Source organism: Rattus norvegicus, chromosome 7 (genome assembly GCF_021556685.1).
Source record: "Rattus norvegicus strain SHRSP/BbbUtx chromosome 7, alternate assembly SHRSP_T2T, whole genome shotgun sequence".
NCBI lineage: Eukaryota > Metazoa > Chordata > Mammalia > Rodentia > Muridae > Rattus > Rattus norvegicus.
The window spans coordinates 101406160-101428928 of record NC_141540.1 but is presented as its reverse complement, the minus strand read 5'-3'; the positions used below and the strand labels follow the sequence as shown (position 1 = coordinate 101428928).

The following is a 22769-nucleotide window of genomic DNA, read 5'->3' as shown; positions in this document are numbered from 1 at the left end:
TGAATCACGCACAGAGCTTTGAAGCTCCTATGATGATTGTGTTGGTCATTGAGCTCACTGTGTTGGTTCCTTTTCCAATAAGAAATGTGCGACCTGAAACTTTCACTAGACTTTCTAAGTAGTTCCAAGTAGTTCCAGCAGTTGTCTATTCATGTTGGGAGCAGTGAAAGAGTAATCCAATGAGATGACATAGTCTTATAGGCTAAGAATGAGGTCTCAGTCTTGAGCTTACAGGGATACTGCAAACCCTCTAGGAAAAGAATAGACAGTAAGTGACTTAGAGTGCAATAAGGGTCTGGAAAGTCAACATTTAGCTCTTAGAAAATTAACAAGAAGAAAAATGAAACTTTAGTTTATAAGTCCTCACTCTGTAGCCAGATTTCTAAGGTACAGAAAAATAAATAAGCTAGTAAGACTCAATAACTTATGAAAGATGAAAGATAGGGCATCTAATGAAACTTAGACTTTGTTTGCTAGAGTGAAAGGGAGCACATGGGGCCTGAATATTCAATAGTCACGTGTAGTTTATAAAGGGTACAAAGTATTTCACACACAAGTGCACAGAAATAGAATTTGAGAACCCAGAAGACTCTGCCATTGTCTCTGCTGAAACACAGTATGTCTTCCTAAAGTCTCATTGACTCTTTGATCAAGGACAATCTCAAGAAAAATTATTCTTGATCACTTGATCTGTGATCCAGATGACCTCATTAAATTTTTCGGTTTTTTTTTTCACACAGGCATAGCAGGTGGGTCTTCCTACATTTTTTTCCTGCTGGAAGACACCACAGAGAAGCTCAAAGTGCCATACCATCAAGTGTAGCCCAGTGTTTAAGACATGGTCCTTCTCTGTCAGGCTAGCCAGCAATTCTTCCTTATTAAAGATGTCAACTCTCTGACTTGCAGTTCATCATAAAGGTGCCATAGAGCAACAGAGTAAAACAAACTAGCCAAAAAAATCTATCTACCCAACAAGATGAAGCTGTTGATATTTTTTCGAAAATGGGTAAACTGAACAGTTTTTAATCCAGCTAACAGACACATTAACTTGTTATTACAAAACAAAGTCTATCCAAAGACTATTCAAAGTAAAATATTTATGTAAGGTATCTATAAACACAATGTTTGAAGAATATCTCCAAAGAAGGGTGGTTAGTATTTCTAATTTATAAAGATAAATATATGTAATTATCACAGAGAAAACACTTTAGACATGATACAAATCTTCTAATACACTAAAACTTCCCACAAATGTATCAAAATTCCCGTGTAAACAGGTTCCTATATCAGAAATAACTTTTAAGCATCGAGACCTCAGAGATCAGTGGGATGAGTCCTGAAGAGAGACAATCAGCCTAAGATGTACAAAGTTCAAGTTAAATAAACAACCTTACAACCATGTTAATGTTCAAAAAGTAACTAAAATGGCATAATACTACACTGTTGTCTTACAGTAGACAAAGCGGCAGGAGTCTGAGGCAGAAAGCCCTATCAAGGCAATAGAAACATTCACCATCATCTTCATCCTTCCCATTCAGAATACAATGTTTAAAACATTCACATTACCAATGTTTAGTCATACAAATCGAACATCCAGCCTGTGAGCTTCTTTGATTTTGACAATATTTCCCGTGTGTCTCATTGCAGAACTTCAAATAACCAGCACCATTTCGAACTTTTTTCCAGTGAAAGGGAAAATAACTTCATGATTTTTGAGGGGTCTTTTGGAGATGTGACCAGTTTTAGGGGCTAATGAAGCTAATCTAATAATGTACTTGACAGAAATATCGGTTGGTTTGTTAAAGGTCACCAGACACCAACTGCAGACATGTCTCTGTACTTTTCCCATTCTTTGTTTGGCCAGCTCATGTGAAACTGCTTACTGTGTATGCAAAGCCACAAACCAACACTTCCTGTCAATACGTTCCTGTTATCTCAGAATTTGGTGGTATTTCCTGGCCTTTAGGAAATACCCTCATTTCTACCTCTCACTTCCCCACTTAAAAAACCCAAGAGCTATAAAATTTTGCCTTCCTATCCTTTCCATGAGACATTTGTGATTTAAGCTTTAAGAGTCTTTGTTGGATGATTCTCTCCTCCTCCTATTGTAATAGACTTCTTAATAAAACATTTCCATGTTCATGTCATGATTGGATGGTTTACTATCGTAGTAATGACTTGAAGAAAATGCTGGCTGCCCTTCGACTGTCATTTTTCTACAACTTGCTGTGACTTGGACAGGATGCTGACTTCCATCCTGCTCTCTTCACCCAAGTGACGATGCCACCTTATTGAACCTTTGAAACCTGACTTGGAAAGCCAAATCAAAAACGGTGAGTCTCTAGCCTCCTGATTCCAATAACCCAGTGTTCTAGATATTTTTCTTTGTATCTCTCTAAGTCTACTTGTTTGGCCTCAATTCTTATCTTTTTCCACTGTTTCTCTAAATCCTTCTATATTTTAAAAATACATGATTGAACTTCGTGAATCCTTCTGAGTTCCAAGATCCCTGACACTGGCAGGCCTTTCTCTCACTGTCTAGGTCAACTTTCAATAATCTATTACCCCACACACCCCAGACTTTGAGCACATGGTCTTGAGAGAATTTGAGATTTTCCTGAACTGTCTCATTTTGTGAGGCTGCTTGATTTCATACCTCTGAGATCTCATCCAAGTAGCACTTAGCCTTTCCCCATCCACTTATTTGTTGCAGATGAAAACTATGTCATTCCTTCAAGAACCTTTATCAGAGACAGCACTTCCCTCAGAGGCCATCTTTCTTCCCCAGTTCTTCTTATCATAAGACATTCCCATAACCTGCTCTAACTCCAATCTTCTACTCTCCTCTGTCTTTACTTACCTGATTTATGTTCTTCATTTTTCTCAACCTCTATACCTCTACCCACTCTACTTCTTTGCCTCCAATTGCCAGATCTCACACTGTCGTCTAATTTGCTATGCTTTCCTTTAAGTCTCTCTGCCATGGTGACTCTGTATGAGCTTAGGGACACCAAGAGCAATAGTCTGAGGCTAAAAGGCCTAAGTAAAAGCAAACTAAATGTTTATCACAAGAGCAGGCCTGAGAGACACCAGATCATAGCCATTGTCTCTCCTCTCTCCCTCCTTGTGTTAGCCCATAGGCTTCACAGAATTATGCATCATGTAAAAGGACAATATGAAGTTCTACGACACCAATAATAATGAAAAATTTCAGTTTTTATATTAAGCTTTAATTTACCCATCTGCCAAAACCATAATCTGTAAAAATGAAAAAGGCAGGCAATGAGGTTCCATTCTTTTCTATAAACCAATGGGCTTTATATTTCTGTGATAATGCTTCGACTATGGTTAGAATTTAAAATCTGAAGATGTTAGGTTATTTATGTCTCTGTCTGTATATGTATGTATACATGTATGCATGTGTGTGCCTGTAAAAACTGTGTTTGTGCAATATTTTCTTACATCCAGATGGTACTACCACATTCAATTATAAATTCCCTTAAAGGAGCTCATTTTGGATTGGCTTAGAGCTAAATAAAAGCCTATGAAAATTAAGAAATCAAAGTTTTTATATGGTCAAAGTAAAACCAAGTATTACTATAAAGACTTTAATAAAATGTTTTAAAACTCAAACTCGCGTGCTTCAGGAGAGTCTTTAGCTAATGAAAGTAATTTGATATGGTGGCTTTATAACTACAGTGAAGTCTTCTGAACTGTCAGCAAGACAAGCATAGATTACTTCATTTCGGTGTTTCCTCCTTATGCAGATATACTTAATATATTTGCTTGATACATATATTCTTGGTATATGCTAACTATATTTTGATATTTATGACATATGATGGCTCATGACTATTACATCTGAAATCTTTTTCTGTGAAAATTATGCTTATCAATTTCATAAGTTAGATGCCATATGCACTCTTCTTTGAAAAATAGAATTAATCTTTCCATGCATTTATATTTAGTCGAAACCTTTTGAATTGACTTTAAATGCCAGATAAATTTCCCCATCAATTGCATTATTTTGTAGTTAACTTTCATTGGGTCTTTTACTTTTCAAACTTTTAAAGTAATGGCAACCACAGACATTTTAACTGTTGGCTCTAGTTGACAGTGCTAACTCTGACACCTCCCAACAGTTACCAGCAAATTAGATATAGGGCAGGGGACTTTATCAGCAACAAAGTAGAACCTCAGATACCCACAAAAATGACCATGCCAGAAGCCTCTGATGGTGCTTCTTAAATAATCATGGTCCATAGCCATGTAAGAGTTGAGATTTCCATAACTCTATAGTTGAAAATGTTCTGTAGGTCTACGACTTCTCATCAAAGATTAAGTAGAACAAGAATTAATCATGTAGGACAGATTGACTGATGAGTGGCTGTAAGATTTCTCTGCAAGGGTGTTAGTGCTTTGGTCCTCTATTTTCTGGGTGAAAGGAATATCTTGTGCTCTAGATGTTTGCACTCAAAGTATTTCCATAGCCTCTGCTTATAAACAGATGAGACATGGAATTTCTCTCTCTTCCTCCTTAACATACCCTCTCAAATTTCAGAAATTCTTCCTGAGTTTCCTCATTTTCATTACTAAGGAGTTGTTTGTGCACATTCTGTAGAAGTGTGTCATGTTTTTGTTAATGAGACACAATTGGAAACACATGTAATTTGACTAAGTATTTGAGAATGACTCTTATTTCATAGGATTTGACTGTACAACCTTAAGAACTATTGTTGACTGAGTGGGGGAATCTTGCTGGGTTTCTGGCTTTCAGGGTTTCCAGGCTTAGAGGTGAGGAAGGAAATAGCTTCCCATTAGGCTCAGGAGTCAGAGTATTTTTTGAGGCCTGAGGAAAATGGAATCCCTGCCATAAAAATGTATTATGCCAGCTACAGGCTGTGGTGAGCCCTTAGCTTGACTTCTTACCCATAGAAGTTGTGAGAAGTGAAGTTTACGATTCTCTGCTGCATCTTCCTGCAGAGCAAATGTATGAAAATCCTCCTAAAACTTGTCATTCTTGTGACACTTGTCCAGATAGCCAAGACAAGCCCAACAAAATCAACCAGATCCCTGACTGAGGGTTCAAGAAAAATTGTTCTTGTCTCTGATCCAAAAGTAGGAGAGATACAGGAAGACATATATGTTTATGAGGGCAATAAGCCAATCTTCTGGATTATCTGAGTCTGGTCCTGTGCACTTGTGTTCAAACATCTTTGTATCTCTGTTAAACTGCATGGGACTGTTGGATATGCAAGCTATGTTTGGCAGAGATTTAACTGGTTTCTTCTTCCACTGTGGACATGTTAATTTGGGTGTCAAATTATAAACTAGACTTGGTTCTTACACCTGGCACAAATTGTCAACCCTTATCAAATTTGCTGTACCGTGGACAAATGGTCAACATCCAACCAAGTTTTTCTGATCTTCCAATTTCTTTAAATATCCTATTATTTCTCTAAATGTGTCTATATTTCTAAATTAATCTTCTGCTTTCTCTCTCTTCTCCATTCTGTGAGACTTGAACCTCTTTGTACAGATGTTTGCTATATCCTGTGTTTCCTGTTTCTTCTGGGCAGACAAATCCCAATGTCTTGTTATAGATGTATCAAGAATTATTGATTCTGTTGAAGGCCCTGACTAGGCCCTATTTTCTTCTAGACATGCTATTGTCCTTACCACTAAATAAACCCATTTGAAATGCTGTCATAAATATCTTCCCAAGAGCGGTTGCCTAGGTACTATAGAATATCCCGAGAAGCATCAGAAAACTTAAGGAGCTGTGCCAGTGGCCCACATTTAGAAAGGTCCATCCAACACACCTAGACTTCCCAGAAATGGACATCCTTGGTTTCAGGTTCTGCTTCTTGAGTTAATATATCGGTTTTCCTTAATATGTCCATTTTTCTTTGTATGTGATGACAGAAAGGACACATCACTGATTTGTCAGCATGCTAAACAGGGTGAAAACTCTGACACTGGAGACTATTTCATTTTCCCAGAACCTAATTGCAATTCTCATCACTATTCCACAAAACTACACACAAACTTTTATTACTCTACCTTCCTCAGTTTCCTGCCATTTACCCCAGGACCTCTGCTTATCAAAGACCCCTTTTCATTCTCCTTACCAGAAATCTCTCCATTTGACTTTGTTGATTTCTTATCACAGTAGTCTGCTAGAATTGCATTTGCCTCGCTTAACTTTAGATGTACATTTCTTTCCTTGGCAAAGCCAATGATCTCATTCAGGATTTGACTTGAGGAGTTTAAATACATAAAGCTTTCAGATAATCTGAACAGTCAAATAGGAAGGTGGTACTCAGAAACAAACCTTGATTTCCTATTTAACCAAAATGACACTAAAAGAATTTTAAGGATTAAGGATTAATTCAACAACAGTACTTGAATACAATATGCAAATACCTGAATTTAATCCCTAAATGGGGACAAAGTGTACTTAAAGAAGATAGAGATATATCTTCCAGATATTTTAAGTGAAGATCTTGTTTCCTTAATAATCAAGAACGTGGTCGAATCAATCCTGAATGTAGACAATTATTCTGTTAAGAACCCAAATGTTTAACTTCTTGAGTGACTACTCATAAGGTAAAGAAAAGTCTTTTACTTAATTTATAAAGAAAAGATTACTAATCTAAGAAAATGTTATCATTTCTTGAGTGACTACTCATAAGGTAAAGAAAAGTCTTTTACTTTACCTTATAAAGAAAAGATTACTAATCTAAGAAAATGTTATCATTTCAATAGAGAAAGACCAGTAGCACAATTGCATCAGCATAATATTTGCTACTAAAGTTTAAGTTACTATAGACAAACTCATTTATACTTTTTCTTTTGCACTCCGGAAGTTATTCATTTATTTAAGTAAAAAATTCATTCTTCTTTTTCTTAACAATATTTATGTAACGGGGGATGGATGGCTTTATCTGACATCAATGGGAGGAGAAGCCCTTGGTCCCATGGAGGCTTGATGGCTCAGCATAAAATGATGCTAGAGCAGTGAGGCAGTGGGTAAGGAGCACCCTCACAGAGGCAAAGGGAGGGGAGAGATGGGGGATGGGATGGGAGGTTTGTGGAGGGGTAACTGGGAAGGGAGATATCATTTGAAATGTAAATGAATAAAATGGTTAAGAAAAACTAAAAAAAATCCTTCATTATTTTTCTCTACCACTCTGGTTCTTCTTGTCTCACCAGCAAACAACTATAACCTCTTATTGCTTATACTGTGCAGAAAACCTTTGGTGGTAGCAAAAAGGAAAGTTACAGGTGAGGCACATGGTAAGCAGCAAGGCAAGTCTTAATGGAGCTCCTGAAGAGGAAAGAATAGAAAGGCATAGCTTCGGATTTATATAGAATGAGCAGAGTGAAGGACCAGTATATAGTAAAATAAGAGAGTACATCGATCAATATCAAGCAGGTGGATTCTTGTTAACTTGTCTTAAAAAGTTGTTTTCTTAGAGAGAACTGGAATGGGGAGAGTTTCTGGGATCAACTAGAAATGTAGAAAAATAGAAACTCTCAGGAATCTATGAGGGTGACCCTAGCTAAGACTCCTTCCTAGCAATAGTGATATGGAAACTAAAAGGCTGTCTCCTATAGCCAGGTTCAACTTCAGAACTTCTGGTGGAGGGATTGGGTTGCCAGGCCAACTGTGGAACCTCCAAGATAAAAAGGGGTGGAGGTGGAGTAGGAATTGGGGGAAGTGACCAAGTAAGAGCCAAGCTAGAGACCCATGCCATGGAAAGGAGCCCACTACTGACATCATTAATGATATTCTGCTATCCTTGCAGACAGGCACCTAGGATAAATGTCATCTGAGAGGCTTCACCTAGCAATTGATAGAAGTCTGATGCTGAGACCCACAGCACATTAAACCCACCGAACATTAGGCAGAGCTTGGGGGATCTCATGGGAGATAGAGAGGAAAGATTAAAGTAGCCAGGGAGGTCAAAGATACCACAGGGAGAACTACAGAATCAACTAACATGGGCCCATAGGGTATTACAGAGACTGAAGCACCAACCAGAAAGCATGCATTGGCCCGACCTGGGCCCTCTGCACATATGTAACAGTTGTGCTATTGGGTCTTCATATGAAATCCCTAACAGCAGAAGCAAGGGATGTCTCTGACTCTGATGCCTGCCATTGGATCTCTTTCCCTTAACTGGGCTGCCTTATCTATCCTAGATAGAAAAGGATGTACCTGCTAAAGCAGGTTGATGTCCATGCGAGGCCTCTCCTTTTCTGAGCAGAGCGGAAGGATAAGGGAGTGCCTGGGAGAAGAGGGAAGGGAAGCTGTGGTCTGGGTATAAAGTAAATTAATTAATTAATAAAAAAAGTTATTTTCTAAAAGAACACTGAAAACTCTCACAGAGAGAGAGAGAGAGAGAAAGAGAGAGAGAGAGACCCCTCCTCAGACTCGTTACAAGATTTATGACATTTTGTATCATCCCCTGCATTTAATCAGAATAATCTATGTGATCACTGAATTAAGACTATCCATCAGACCCTGAAGGAGTCATCATCGAATCAAGGATAGAAAATAATTCAGTGGTGAGGGGTGGGCCTCCTGAGTTCTCTCCTCCCTTTTGTCTAGCTGTGGAAAGGTTCATTTCCATGCAGACCAAGCGCAGTCACTCATACGTTAGACAGAACAGCCTTCATTCTAACATACTGCTAAAGATATACTTTTTTCTTTGAAATAATCGTTCAGAGTTGTCCAGAGTTCCTAATTGAAATGTTGTCCACAAGCTTGCATTTTACAACCCTTCTCTCTAGCTTCTGGTTCTTACAGTCTTTCTGCTTGTGACACAATGTTGCCAAAACCTTGCAAGAAACAAAGTAAGAGATTTTATTATGACTGAGCACTCAACTGCCACATTCTGGGAACCTTGTGTAGCCATAAGGCCTCGGCTGCATCATTACTCTCTAGAAACAGAAGTTTCTCTGCTTAAGGCTGAGAGTGGTAACTGTCTTGCTGCCTTGTCTAGACTAACCTCAAACACCTAATTATTGTGCCTCAGCTTCCTCCACTCTGGAACTACCGGCATGCAACATCATTCCTACTAAGGGAGTAGATAATTATCACTTATCTTCAGCATATTAATACTTTGCAGAAGATTAGCAGAGTTTATGAATATGTATCTCATTTATAGTCATAAATATGATTTATAGCTGAGACTCTCATGATGGCAAAAAGTATGTTCATGAATGTACCCAAGTATATAATAGGCCTTGGATATCATAGGGAAATAAGAGGCAAACATATATAAGTAGAAAAATATGTTTAGCAATTAATTCTTTGTTGTTTCATCTAATTTAAATATGATATATATATGAAGTGAATATTAATTAATTCATGTAGGAAACAGTCTTCAACCTAACATACTGCTAAGGTATGATTGTTTTCTTCAAAACAATGGTTCATTTGAATTAATATACATTTATATATTAGTAACCAGAGAAACATCGGCAATCAAAATGATAACTTTTCCAGACAACCTGTAAAATTGAGAAAGTACCAAGTACATAAAAAGTACATGTAGTTTTTAATACTTAACAGTGATAACTTAGGACACGCACCTACTTATATTGTCACAAATATTAAATTAAATACATTTGATAAAATTTACCAATTGCATGTACTTGAATTCTTAAAGCATTTGAACTTGTATTTGCAAGAATGCATTTTAGCATATGAAAATTAGAAGTTCAAGTTTTTCCATTTCTATGACTATTTGTAATATTCCCTTTATATAAGAACTATTTAAGGCCAATAAGATGACTTAACAAGTAAAAGCACTTGCCACTAAGCGTGCTGACTGGAATTTGATCACTGAGAATTACCCCCCACCCCAACCACCATCATGTAAGGAAAGAACTGCCTTCATGTTTTCCTCTTGTTAACCTTGGTTAGAGTTGGGGTTGTTTCCATGGTCTTTTATCCAGAAACTAACTGAAAATAAGGTCTCACACAGATTTTCAATGAAGCAATCTAAGTTTATTCTGATTGAAGCAATGCTACAGGCTTGACAGTAGGCACAATAAGTAAGAGTAGTCAGGGAGTCAAAAGAAAGCAGGTCTGGATACTCAGGATAATATTTTGTGTGGTTCAGTATTTTGATTGAGAAAGTAGATCAAATATTTTTCTTGCTGCACATTTTCCTTCTCATAATGCATCTGATTATAATTATATGTAAGTCCAATTATGCAAAGGCAGTGACTGTAAGTATGGTATTCTTCCTAAAAGTTCACACGAAGGACAGTTTGCCTTACTGTACAAACATCTGAAAATAGTTTGGTTCCTGATTTGCCCTTCTTCAGTTCTTCATACTAGGTATATTAGGAATACAGTTGAATAGAAACTACCTAAAATAATTGTTGTCATGAGTGAAAAATCTTTTAATCTTGTTCAGAGAGGGTATGCCTGTCACCTAATGCAAGTAGGGTACTAAGAGTTTCTGAGGTTTCTTTGTACGTTGTTTGGAAAGAAAGGTGTATGCCCATATAATGCAGCTGAGGGAGCTAGGCTACCAAGTATAAGAGATGAACGCATAATACAAAACCAAATGTGGTCCCAGGCCACTAAAATTTTCCCTGATCTTACCTGCCTCAACTTCCCTCTGAGAGACTTTCACCCAATTCCTTAGGGAAACTGAAGGCGGAAGGTCAGTCTTCCTGTAATTGTGTCATGCTGAGTAGGGGTGCAGAGCTGAGTAGGGCAGAAAGTTTCCCCTATTCTGTCGCTAATGCTATTATATGTCCTGAGACCCCAATTTGAAGGTGTATTCAAAATTACTCAATGTGTTAGTCCAAGGTGTAGCAGATGTATCTCTCTGGCCATGATCAATCAAGTTTCCAGATAGATAGATAGATAGATAGATAGATAGATAGATAGATAGATAGATAGATAGATAGGCAGGCAGACAGATAGACAGACAGACATATAGACAAATTAGAGAGATAGATCTATGAAGCCCTAGAATAAGCAAGAGAATCAGAGAGAGGAGGACCCTAGGGAATGCCAGCAGCATTTTCTTTACCCATCCTGGAGTTATGAGCAATGTAATTTTGTCCTGCACTGTCTAAGTTTTTTGTTTTGGACAACCACTCCCATGAGTGCAATTCCAGCATTTTGCAAGGAACTATGAGACTGATTCCCACTCAGGTACTTGGGACAGTTTCATTGTGTAGGCCAAAAGGGAATTTGAATTCCAGGCTCTATGCTACATGTGTGCATCAGGGCCTGGTACTTGCAGCTTGCTTAATTGCATTGCACCCCTTTTAAATGTTATTAATCCCTGTGGCTTATATCTTTCTATTCAGAGATGGGGTTCTAAGAAGCCAGCCTCAGCATAGAACTGAGCCTTACCAGAAGCTTATTTGCAAGGAGAACACAGGTTCAGTCCTTCTAGAAATCTACTAACTACTGGCAATCGGCCCAAGGGGAAGAACAGGAAACAGACGTAAGATGAGGGTCCATTCCTGAATCAACCCCAAAAGGTAACACACACCCATGCGCATGCACGTGCATACACAAACACACACACACACACACACACACACGCACACACATGCACACACACACACATGCACGCACTCACGCATGCACGCAGGCACTCACAGACACACACACACACTCACAGACACACACCACACACGCACACAAAGGTAACATCTTTCTTCCTACCAGGCACCTCCACTGTGCTCTTGCATGGACTTTCTCCTTTCCTTGGTCCACGTTCCTGTTATCTCTCTTCACTTGTCGAATCATTTACTCTCCAAAATCTGCTGCAGAAGGCCCATCTTTGGACCAATTCAAATTCTATTCCTATAAAAAATCTACTAAAATTGCTTCTGCCTTACCAAATATAATCACAAATTATTTTCTTAACAAGAATATGGAATATCAGTCTTTTGACTAAGTGGGTAAAGAAAATACTGCTGGCATACCCTAGGTTCCTCCTCTCTTGCTTACTCTAGGGCATCATAGATAGATAGATAGATAGATAGATAGATAGATAGATAGATAGATAGATAGATAGATAGATAGATAGATAGATATAGAGAGAAGATAGGTAGGTAGATAGATAGATAGATAGATAGATAGATAGATAGATAGATAGATAGATAGATAGATACACAGATACACAGATAGATGATGGATAGATAGATAGATAGATAGATAGATAGATAGATAGATAGATAGATAGATAGATAATTTGTGTCTGTGTGTGTGTGCATGTGTGCCTGCCTGTATGCGTGCGTGCATGTGTGTGTGTGTGTGTCTGTGAGTGTGTGTGTGTGTCTGTGAGTGCCTGCGTGCATGCGTGAGTGCGTGCATGTGTGTGTGTGCACGTGTGTGTGTGTGTGTGTGTGTGTGTGTGTGTGTGTGTGTGCACGTGCATGCACATGGGTGTGTTGTTACCTTTTGGGGTTGATTCAGGAATGGACCCTCATCTTACGTCTGTTTCCTGTTCTTCCCCTTGGGCCGATTGCCAGTAGTTAGTAGATTTCTAGAAGGACTGAACCTGTGTTCTCCTTGCAAATAAGCTTCTGGTAAGGCTCAGTTCTATGCTGAGGCTGGCTTCTTAGAACCCCATCTCTGAATAGAAAGATATAAGCCACAGGGATTAGTGACATTTAAAAGGGGTGCAATACAATTAAGCAAACTGCAAGTACCAGGCCCTGATGCACACATGTAGCCTAGAGCCTGGAATTCAATGTCTAAATTCCCTTTTGGCCTACACAATGAAACTGTCCCAAGTACCTGAGTGGGAATCAGTCTCACAGTTCCTTGCAAGACGCTTGTATTGCACTTAAAGTTCTTCCACTGTACCCTCACATGGACTTCCTCCTTTCCTTGGTCCATGTTCCTGCTATTCCTCCTCCCACGTCAAGCCATTTAAGCTCAGACATCTGCTACCAAAGTTTCACCTCTTGACCAATTCGAACTCTATTCTCATAAAAAAGAAAAGAAAAGAAAAGAAACTACAGCAAACAAGAGGTAATTGCTCCCTGAAAGTATTTCACAAATGTCCCATTTTGTATATTCCCCAAGGCAATGAGAAGTATAGATAGCCATTTTTCTGAAGTCTCTTGGGAAAGTTTGTCTACTACACATTTCAAGATGTCATTGGCTCCTTGGGCTTTTCTGCAGAGCTAAGGCATCTTGGGAGAATGTAAGTGATATTTAATGCCTTAGACACTCCTCGGGTTTTGTGAGTTAAAAGTATCCAAGATAAAGTTTAGTAAAGTCTTTGTTACTTCCACAGCACTCTCTGTTTGATTGGGAAAAAAAGATCCTTTACCCATCCGAAAAAGGAAAATACGTTCATTAGAGCTTACTTCCACTGAAGAAGACCTACTTCTCTCAGAAGTCTCACCACCATCTTGTTCATTGTCCTTGCAGTGGTCTAGGGTATTGGTTCTCAACCTTCCTCATCCTGTACTCTTCATATAGTACCTCATGTTGTGGTGACCTCCAACCATAAAATTATTCTCATTGCTACTGTATTGTTATAACTGTAATTTTTCTATGGTTATGAAAGAGAATGTGAATATGCCATCTGATATGCACAGTCCTGTGAAAATGTGGTTTGGGCCCCCAAAGTGCTTGCCGCTCATGGGTTGAGAACCACTGGTTTAGAGAGATTATGGCTTCTGTTTGAATCTTCTCTTCCATTCACAATTGCAGACCCATTGTTCATCCATGAATGTAGTTCATATCTGTAGAAGATGAATTTGTTTGCTCATAGCATCCAGAGCTTACTGTGGTTCATCAGTGGTGATGTAGATGTTTTCAGGTGGAGGCAATGACAGTCTCTCCAGGAGTTCATAGTCATCCATTCTCTGAGGCCATGTGAGTCTTAGATGTCCTAACTCTTCCTATGTTCTTGGAAACCACAACAGGAGCTGACTGAATGTCTGTTGCAGTATTTTCCCAGTGTCCACACTTTGCTTGAACTTTGGGTATTCCAACAAGGACTACCCCAATTATGGCCGTCATTGTTTTGGTTATGTTTTATCTCTAAATTAATTTTCGTTCCTCCTTTGAGTTCTGATTTCTATAGACAGGGAAGGTCATTCCCACTAGCAGGTTTAGTAGATCTTGGTCCTATATGTAATTTTGTAGTTTCTTTTATGTATTAGAGGCAGACTGAGTGATGAAATGTTGCTCCATTACGGCTTTTGCTTCTAGAGTTGTAAGGTCGATATTAGCACTTTTACAGAAAACTTCCTTGAGTTTACTTGAAAAGAACAGAATTTCCAGATTTTCCTTTAGTGATCTTTCTGATTTTGTCATCAAGGAGTGGATTAATTATGTCCTTTTTCATTCATCCAATAATAATCTCCAGGAATTTTGCTCTCATCCACATTTCTCAGTATTGTAATCCACAATTGGCAGAGCAGATGTTATCTTAATTCTTAGCAATCATTTCTGCCTCTTTTCTAGCCATTGATAGTATTCATTCACTTTCTATTGTAGAGCAGAAAGTAACAAGAACAAATATTTCTCTTCCAGGACAGATCAATTGCCAGGGTCAGAGTCTGGAACACACTGACAAATTTATCTTGACCTTCAGAATAATCGTTCATGATCTTCTTCACTGCTGAATATATGCCACAAAAGGGGCGACCTACACTGTAGAAATTCCTCTGGGCCCAGGTATCTTCTATACAGAAAGTCTCTTTCTTCCTCTTCTTCTCCTTCTGCTTCTTCTCCTCCTTCTCCTTCTCTTCCTCATTATCTTCCTCCTCCTCCTCCTCTTCTTCTTCTTCTTCATCTCCTCCTTCTCCTCCTTCTCCTCCTTCTCCTTCTTCTCTTCCTTCTTCTCATTTTACTTTTCCTCCTCCTCTTCTTCATCTTCATTCTGCTCCTTCTTCTCCTTCTTCTTTTCCAACTTCATTTCCTTTTCTTTCTTCTCATTCTCCTCCTTCTTCTCCTTCTCCTGCTTCTTATTCTCCTTCTTTTCCTCATTATCATCCTCCTTCTCCTCCTCATCCTTCTTCTTCTCCAACTTCTTCTCCTTCTTCTGTCCTTCTCCTTCTTCTCCTGTCCTCATCCTCCTTCTCCTCCTTCTCCTTCTCCTTCTTCTCTTCCTTCTCCTTCTCATTTTACTTTTCCTCCTTCTCCTCCTCTTCATCTTCATCCTACTCCTCCTTCTCATTCTTCTCCACCTTCATTTCCTTTTCCTCCTTCTCATTCTCCTCCTCCTTCTTCTCCTTCTTCTGCTTCTTCTCCTCCTTCTCCTTCTCTTCCTCATTATCTTCCTCCTCTTGCTCCTCTTCCTCCTTCTTCTCCTTCTTCTTCTCCTTCTCCTTCTTCTTCTCCTTCTCCTTCTTCTCCTTCTCCACCATCTTTTCCTCCTCCTTCTTCTCCTTCTTCTCTTCCTTCTTCTCCTTCTCCTTCTCTTCCTCATTATCATCCTCCTCTTCCTCCTCTTCCTCCTCTTCCTCCTTCTCCTTCTTCTCTTCCTTCTTCTCCTTCTCCTTCTCTTCCTCATTATCATCCTCCTCTTCCTCCTCTTCCTCCTCTTCCTCCTTCTCCTTCTCTTTCTTCTTCTTCTCCTTCTCCACATCTTCTCCTCCTTCTCCTCCTTCTTCTCCTTCTTATCCTCCTCCTCCTCATCTCCTCTTCATCCTCCTCTTCTTTCTCCTCCTCCTTCTTCTACTTCCTCTCTTTCTATTTCCTCTCCTTCTTCCTCTCCTTCTTCCTCTCCTCCTCCTCCTTCTTCTTCTCCTTCTCCTTCTTCTCCTTCTCCACCATCTTGTCCTCCTTCTCCTCCTTCTTCTCCTTCTCCTTATTCTCTTCCTTCTTCTCCTTCTCATTTTACTTTTCCTCCTTCTTCTCCTCTTCATCTTCATCCTACTCCTCCTTCTCGTTCTTCTCCACCTTCATTTCCTTTTCCTTCTTCTCATTCTCCTCCTCCTTCTTCTCCTTCTGCTTCTTCTTCTCCTCCTCACTTTACTTCTCCTCCTTCTCCTCCTCTTCATCTTCATCCTACTCCTCCTTCTCATTCTTCTCCACCTTCATTTCCTTTCCCTTCTCATTCTCCTCCTCCTTCTTCTCCTTCTCCTTCTCCTCCTCATTATCATCCTCCTCTTCCTCATCCTCTTCCTCATCCTCTTCCTCCTCTTTCTCCTCTTCCTCCTTCTCCTTCTCCTTCCCCTTCTTCTTCTTCTCCTTCTCCTTTTCCACCATCTTCTCCTCCTTCTCTTCCTTCTTCTCCTCCTCCTTCTTCTCCTCCTTCTCCTCTTCCTCATTATCATCCTCCTCTTCCTCCTCCTCCTCCACTTCCTCCTTCTCCTTCCCCTTCTTCTTCTTCTTCTCCTTCTCCTTTTCCACCATCTTCTCCTCCTTCTCTTCCTTCTTCTCCTTCTTATCCTTCTCCTCCTTCTCATCATCTCCTCTTCATCCTCCTCTTCTTTCTCCTCCTCCTTCTTCTACTTCCTCTCTTTATATTTCCTCTCCTTCTTCCTCTCCTCCTTCTTCTTTTTTTTCTTCTTTTTCTTCTCCTTTTCCTTCTCCTCTTCCTTCTTCTTCATTATATAAGGTTTCCCTGCAGATGTTACAGACAAGTAGAATTTATGGTTTCTGAACCTCAAGGGAATATCAGAAAGTACAGGAAGAGATCCAGAAGTGTTTTTTTTCCTTGTGGCATAGGAGGGGTGCTAGGAAATTACTGCAAAGAAGGCAGGATGCTGATTACTCCTAAAAGACAAAGGGACTTTGAAATAACATGTAAATTTTCTTCATCTATCTGCACACGTCTTTTGCAGGGGTGGGGATGATATAGAACCATAAACGTCTGGACATGAGGCACTGCATACCATTTCCCCTGTCTTCTGTGGCAATAATCTAATTGGAACAGAGTGAAGGATGGTGCTATAGTTAAGACTGCCATTTGAGGACCACATTTTTTTTACATCCCAGCAATCATCGTGACCTATGAATTGTTATCTAGGTCAAACTTCTGTCAATGGGTAAGGATATACCTGAAGGGAAGAGTATAGTAAAACAAAAAAGTAGAACTTGCAATGGAGGAGGGAGGAAGGGAGGGAGGGAGGGAGGGAGAGAGAGAGAGAGAGAGAGAGAGAGAGAGAGAGAGAGAGAGAGAAAATGGAGAATTGTTAGTCTACTTTTGTGAAAAAGGAATACACATGAGAAGAAAGACAGGGAGAATGAATATGTGAGTTCCCAAAGTACTGCCCATTAAATTTGAACATCTTAGTGCCTTAGACAGATATTGATGCCTCTTTTGCATCCTTAGAAATAAATTTCTTCTCTGAAACATTTTAGCTGGAGCACCTCTCAATGCAAGAATAGCAATTTAGAAACCCTCCAGTTGAAGAACCTAGGCTCTTGCCAATGAGCATCTTGAGATGCTCAGTGAAGGTTGAAGGAGAAGTTCTATTTATAGTTAGGAGTAGTAACTGATTATCCTGATCATCATTATATTATTATTATTATTATTATTATTATTATTATCATTATTATCATCATCATTTTAAAACCATCACTATCATATCCTGGCTATATAATCAGTCAAGCAAGTCAAGAAAATGCCATAACCTCTCATGCATACCTTTAAATTTTTGAAAGGGGCATGACATACAGTGTTCCATGAGTTTGGACATGTAAAGAGTGATTTTTTCCCTAACCGAAGAAGGAGGATTAGTCCAGCTCATGACAGAAATAGCAACGTCTCTGAATCTTTGAATGCAGAGACTCTATTACTTGAAGGCTGGGAGGTCCCCAAAGTTTAGTAATAGATGTTTGAAGAAGTAACAAAACATTAAGTCACAGGAAAAGAGGGGTTAAAAACATCTATATCAGTGATAGCAGACAGCATATGGTTTAAATCCTGGAGAAATCATCAAATAAAGGTAGCCAAAGGAAGTGTCCCTATTATAGAAAAGAGAATATTTCCTCAATAAATAAAACTTTAGCATTTTGTGTTTCTTTCCCTTTCAAGCATTTACTTGCCTTTGTAGGGTTATTTGCTCATTCAAGCAGTATGGCAAAAAAATAAAAAGAAAAGAAAAGAAAAAACTGTCAAAGACAGATTTTTTTTCTGTCTCTGGCTAAGGATATGGTGTATAAACTCTAGTCACTGACACCTGTATTTTATAGTGCAGAAAGAACATAGTCTGATAGATTTTTTCAACCAAACTCATAAATTCAACTTACGATAGATATCCAAATGAAAAGGAAAAACATAATGTAATGTTGGAAGTGGTTAGCAGTGATATAGCAGAGTCTTACCTCCTGGATGGCTCAGCTCACCTCTGGTTAGGGTCTCAGTTGAATTCTGAGTTGTCAAACATTCTAGATTCTTGTCCTCTTGCCTAAAGAATGGAAAAATCAGAGCTCAGAGAGACTTGCAAATGAAGCAATATGATTTTTTTTCTTAGTGAAGCAATGCTACAAATGTTTCAGGGATATACTGTTAAGATTGACAGTGGAGCCTTGAACTCATTGGCAGAAATTTTCCTAAACTCCAATGGCACAGGTTATAAGAATAAGAATTGATAAATGGGACCTCATGAAATTTGAAAGTGTAAGGCAAAATACATAGCCAATAGGACAAATTGGCAACCTATAGATTGGGAAAAAGTCTTCACTAACCCCACATTCACTAGAGGGTTAATATCCAAAATATATAAAGAATTCAAAAAACTAACTACCAAAAATTCAAACAACCCAATCCAAAAAAAAAATGAGGTATAGAACTAAACAGAGAATTCACAACAGAGGAATCTCATATGGCTGATAAGCACTTAAAAAAATATCCAAAGTCCTTAGCGGTAGGAAAATGCAAATCAAAACAACCCTGAGATTCCACCTTATACAAATCAGAATGACTAAGATCAGAAACCTCAGGTGACAGAACTTGTTGGCAAGGATGTGGAGAAAGAGGAACACTCCTCCATTGCTGGTTGGATTGCAAACTGGTACAACCACTATGGAAATTAATCTGGAAGTTCCTCAGAAAATAGAAAATCAGTTTATCAGAAGGCCCAGCTATACCACTCTTAGGGATATATCCAAAAGGTGTCCCACCATGCCACAGGGGCACATGTTCTACTATGTGCATAGTGGCCTTATTTGTGAAGGCCAGAAATGGAAAGAACCCAGATGTCCTTCAAGAGAGGAATGGATAAAAGAAATGTAGCTCATTTACACAATGGAATACTACTCAGCTATTAAGAATGGGGACATCATGAGTTTCGCAGGCAAATGATGGAACTAGAAAATATCATTCTGAGTGATGTAACTCAGACCCAAAAGGGCATGCATGATATGTACTCACTAAAGTACAGAATACCCAGGATACAATTCGTAGAATTCAAAAGGGTTAACAAGCCAAAGGGTCCAAGTGAGGATGCCTCAATGCCACTCAGGAGGGAAAAGAAAGCAATCACGGGAGTCAGGAGAGGGGGGACCTGGGTGGGAAAGGGGACAGGGAGGAGAAGATGGGAACATGATCAGGTATTGGGTTGGAGGAACAAGACTGAAGCCCTGAGAGCCAGCAAGAAGATTGGAAACAGGCAACCTTGGATGGATAGGAGGTGGGAGGACCCTCTAGAATGTACCAGAAACCTGGGAGGTAAGATATTCTCAGGACTCAAAGGACCTTAGATTGAAATGCCCTACAGTGGAGAGAGGGAACTTGTGGAGCACACCTCCAGTAGAAAGACAAGGCATCAAGTGGAAGGATGGGGTTGCCATCACATAGTCAAAACCTCTGACCCAGAATTGTTCCTGTCTGAAAGAACTGCAGAAACAAAAATGGAGAAGAGCCTGAGGAAAGGAGGTCCAGTGACAGGTCCAAATTAGGATCCAGATCAAGGGGAGACCCCAAGGCCTGACACTATTACTGATGCTATGGTGTGCTCAGCAAAAGAGGCCTATCATGACTGCCTCTCTGAAAGACCCAACAAGCAGCTGAAAGAGTCAAATACAGATATTTACACCCAACCAATAGACAGAAGCTGCTGACCCCTGTGGTTGAATTAGGGGAAAGCTGGAAGAAGCTGAGGAGGACGATGACCCTATAAGACCAGCAGTCTCAACTTACTAGGATCCCTGAGATCTCTCAGGAACTGGACCACCAACCAGGCAGCGTATACCAGCTGGTATGAGGCCCCCAAAACATATACAGCACAGGACTGCTGGGTCTGGACTCAGTCAGAGAAGATGTACCTAACCCTCAAGAGACTTGAGGCCCCCGGGAATAGGGAGGTCAGGTGCGGTGGTTTGGTTCGGGGGAAGCATCTTCCTGGAGACAGGGTAGGAGGCATGGGATGTGAAACAGTCAGAGGGTGGACCAAGATTGACAGTGAGCCCAATAAGTAAGGATAGTCAAGGGCCCTAGATTACAGCCTGGAGTCTCTTTTAATGGAGGCTAAAGAAAAGCAGGGCTGGTTATTAACAAGCCTATTTTGAATAGTTCTCTAATTTGATTGTAGATTATGGCATATATCCATTTTTCCTACTGCACATATTCCTTCCCATAGTGCATAGGATTTTAATCATATATAAGAAAGATTATGCAAAGGTAAAAAGGGTAAACATGATTTTTCACTTGAAGGGCTAAGATTACCTTACTGTACATATACCTAAAACCAGTTCAGGCTGGACTGACCCTTCTATTCATACCATACATTGAGAATGTTCTCGAATACAGAGTGTCTAAATTTGAATGGTGTTAGGAGCAGAGAAAGCTATGCTATTGCTCAGAGAGGGATGTATCTGTAACCCAAGGCAGGTGAGGGGTTAAAGTTATTCTGTAGTTTCTCTGTGCATTGTTCAGAAAGTACATGCAGCTAAGTGAACTACATCACCAAGCCAATTATGCAAGATAAAACTTATTAAGCTGTAAGTCAATCAGAATAGAGCTTCTAAAAATATGACTGACTTTAATAACATTATCTGATAGTAGGAATATACTACATTATTACAGATACATATACATATATGTATATATAATTTAACCATAAATCAAGCATAAACACAGAAACATTATATTCAAGACCCTCATTTTCCTAGAAGCAACAAATTCTTCAAGTTGCCCTTAAAGAAAATTAAATGGAAAAGAGTTACTTCTTCAATTTTCTGTCATTTTTCATCTAATAGAGACATAATATTTATAAACAGTCAGTTCATTGGCAGAGATTCCTAAATTACCATAAGATCACTTAAACGCAACTGAAAAGTTTTTAAAATGTACCTGTAAAATTTTTACCTGCTGTCAACAGAATAGAGAGAGCCTGGAACACAGGATCAGGACCCAGACTCACTAGTTTGGGCCAGGGGTTTTTGGGTAGAAACAGAGCTCCCAAGCTCTAGGCAGCCTTTTTTACCCTGTGGAAGACATGAGTATCGGAGGGTAAGGTCCACATCCTGAATTACAGCACCACCTGCTAAAGCAGAACCAGATAATAGAGAGAGAAACGTTACTCACACTGTTGCAAACCCAACCCGCTAAAGCCATAGTAGATAAAATAGAGAAACATTACTCACCCTGTTCTAAGAGGGAAATCACCTCTGAGGTGCAGCTCACAAAAGACACTGCGGGTCTGCAGGAGCTTTTATAGAACTATGAAGGGGCATGCTGTGGTCTGCGTCTATTTGATCTGCAGTTACTGTGAGCACAGTGGTTTCTTGTTTTCCAGGTAATGAATAAAAACAGAATTGTTTTTTTACAAAATGTTCTTAGTGTTTCCTGCAAACCGTGAAACGGGTGTGTTTCTCACCTCCCACTCTCATATGCACTTGCTTCTTATCTCCCATCCCCATCTGACATGTGCCTGGCACTTGCTGTGTAGCCGGCCTGGCTTAAAATTTGTTTCTATACTTCCTTCTCTGCCTGCCAGTTCTGTGATGACAAGTGTGCACCATGCACGACTTTCCACACTTTATTTGCACTTATCTATGACCGTTGCCCTATACAACATCTCTGTCCTAAATGGCATCTTCCCTCCTTCCTCCCTTCCTTCCCTTCACCAGTCAATTTCTTCAGAAACACCAGAAGGATCTAAAATAAAAATATTATATTACCAATCTCTTAAAAATGTTTTGGGCCAGTGACATGATTCAGTCGGTAAAATGGCCAGCCAGGGCCCACATGGTGAAAAGGAGAACCAACTATCCCATGCTGTCTTCTTGCCTTTACACACAAGCTCATGCTCACACACATAAACACACACACAAGCACGCACACACTCTGTGGCGCTCAGATTATACACTCATAGATAAACAAATGCAATAATTTTTAAATGTATTGTCCTCGTTGCCTTCTGAAGACTCTATACTATAGAACACGAGAGTAAGACCCTTCATTGTCTGACTCACCGGTCTACTTTAGCCAGTCTCTGCATCCCAGCTCTCCTCACAGCCAGCAGCTATCTCACTCTGTCTTCATCTCCACATCCAGCCAAGACACAGTCTTCTTTTTCTGATTCAAAGGCCCTCCTCTTCCGTCTTATGAAGTCTTGATGTCTGAATATTGGAACCTCCACAGCACTATTACCTCAGGCCACTCCCACTGATAGACCAAAGACTAGGCAACTTTATAAGGAAAATTAATCTGCTTTGGGCTCATGGACCTGAATTACAAGTCTAAAGTCTGCATTTTATGATGGTTCTCTTGCTGGTAGAATTCAAGGGACTACTGGGTATGATGGTTTAGCTAGATCACCTAATTTGATGGAATGGAGAGATGCCTATGAAATTGTTAAAT

General features: G+C 39.6%; 1 protein-coding gene and 2 long non-coding RNA genes across 20 annotated transcripts in view; 2 read left to right on the top strand and 1 right to left on the bottom strand.

The window, feature by feature from the left end:
* Positions 1 to 1937: 1937 nt before the first annotated feature.
* LOC102552490 (uncharacterized) overlaps positions 1938 to 22769 on the top strand; it is a 50139-nt gene continuing 29307 nt past the window's right edge. The window contains exon 1 of the long non-coding RNA XR_015625613.1: positions 1938 to 2333. This is a non-coding gene — a long non-coding RNA (uncharacterized LOC102552490). The remainder of the gene's footprint in view (positions 2334 to 22769) is intronic.
* On the top strand, positions 13117 to 13328 carry LOC148004812 (uncharacterized). The gene is made up of 2 exons (XR_015625614.1): positions 13117 to 13202; positions 13296 to 13328. It is a non-coding gene; the product is annotated as an uncharacterized LOC148004812 (long non-coding RNA).
* On the bottom strand, positions 15894 to 22457 carry LOC102552316 (uncharacterized). Of its 18 annotated transcripts, none has more exons than XM_087559798.1 (5): positions 22382 to 22457; positions 21551 to 21690; positions 21258 to 21450; positions 18290 to 18372; positions 15894 to 16583 (listed from the first exon to the last, which is right to left on the bottom strand). In XM_087559798.1, exon 5 carries the CDS (start codon positions 16370 to 16372, stop codon positions 16025 to 16027), a length of 348 nt encoding a protein of 115 aa, XP_087415924.1. In that variant the 5' UTR covers positions 16373 to 16583; positions 18290 to 18372; positions 21258 to 21450; positions 21551 to 21690; positions 22382 to 22457; the 3' UTR covers positions 15894 to 16024. The 18 variants fall into 18 exon arrangements, 17 of the variants coding, with proteins under 17 accessions (XP_087415924.1, XP_087415914.1, XP_087415919.1 ...); XM_087559788.1 differs by having other exon boundaries at positions 15894 to 16735; positions 21273 to 21450; XM_087559793.1 differs by having other exon boundaries at positions 15894 to 16706; positions 21273 to 21450.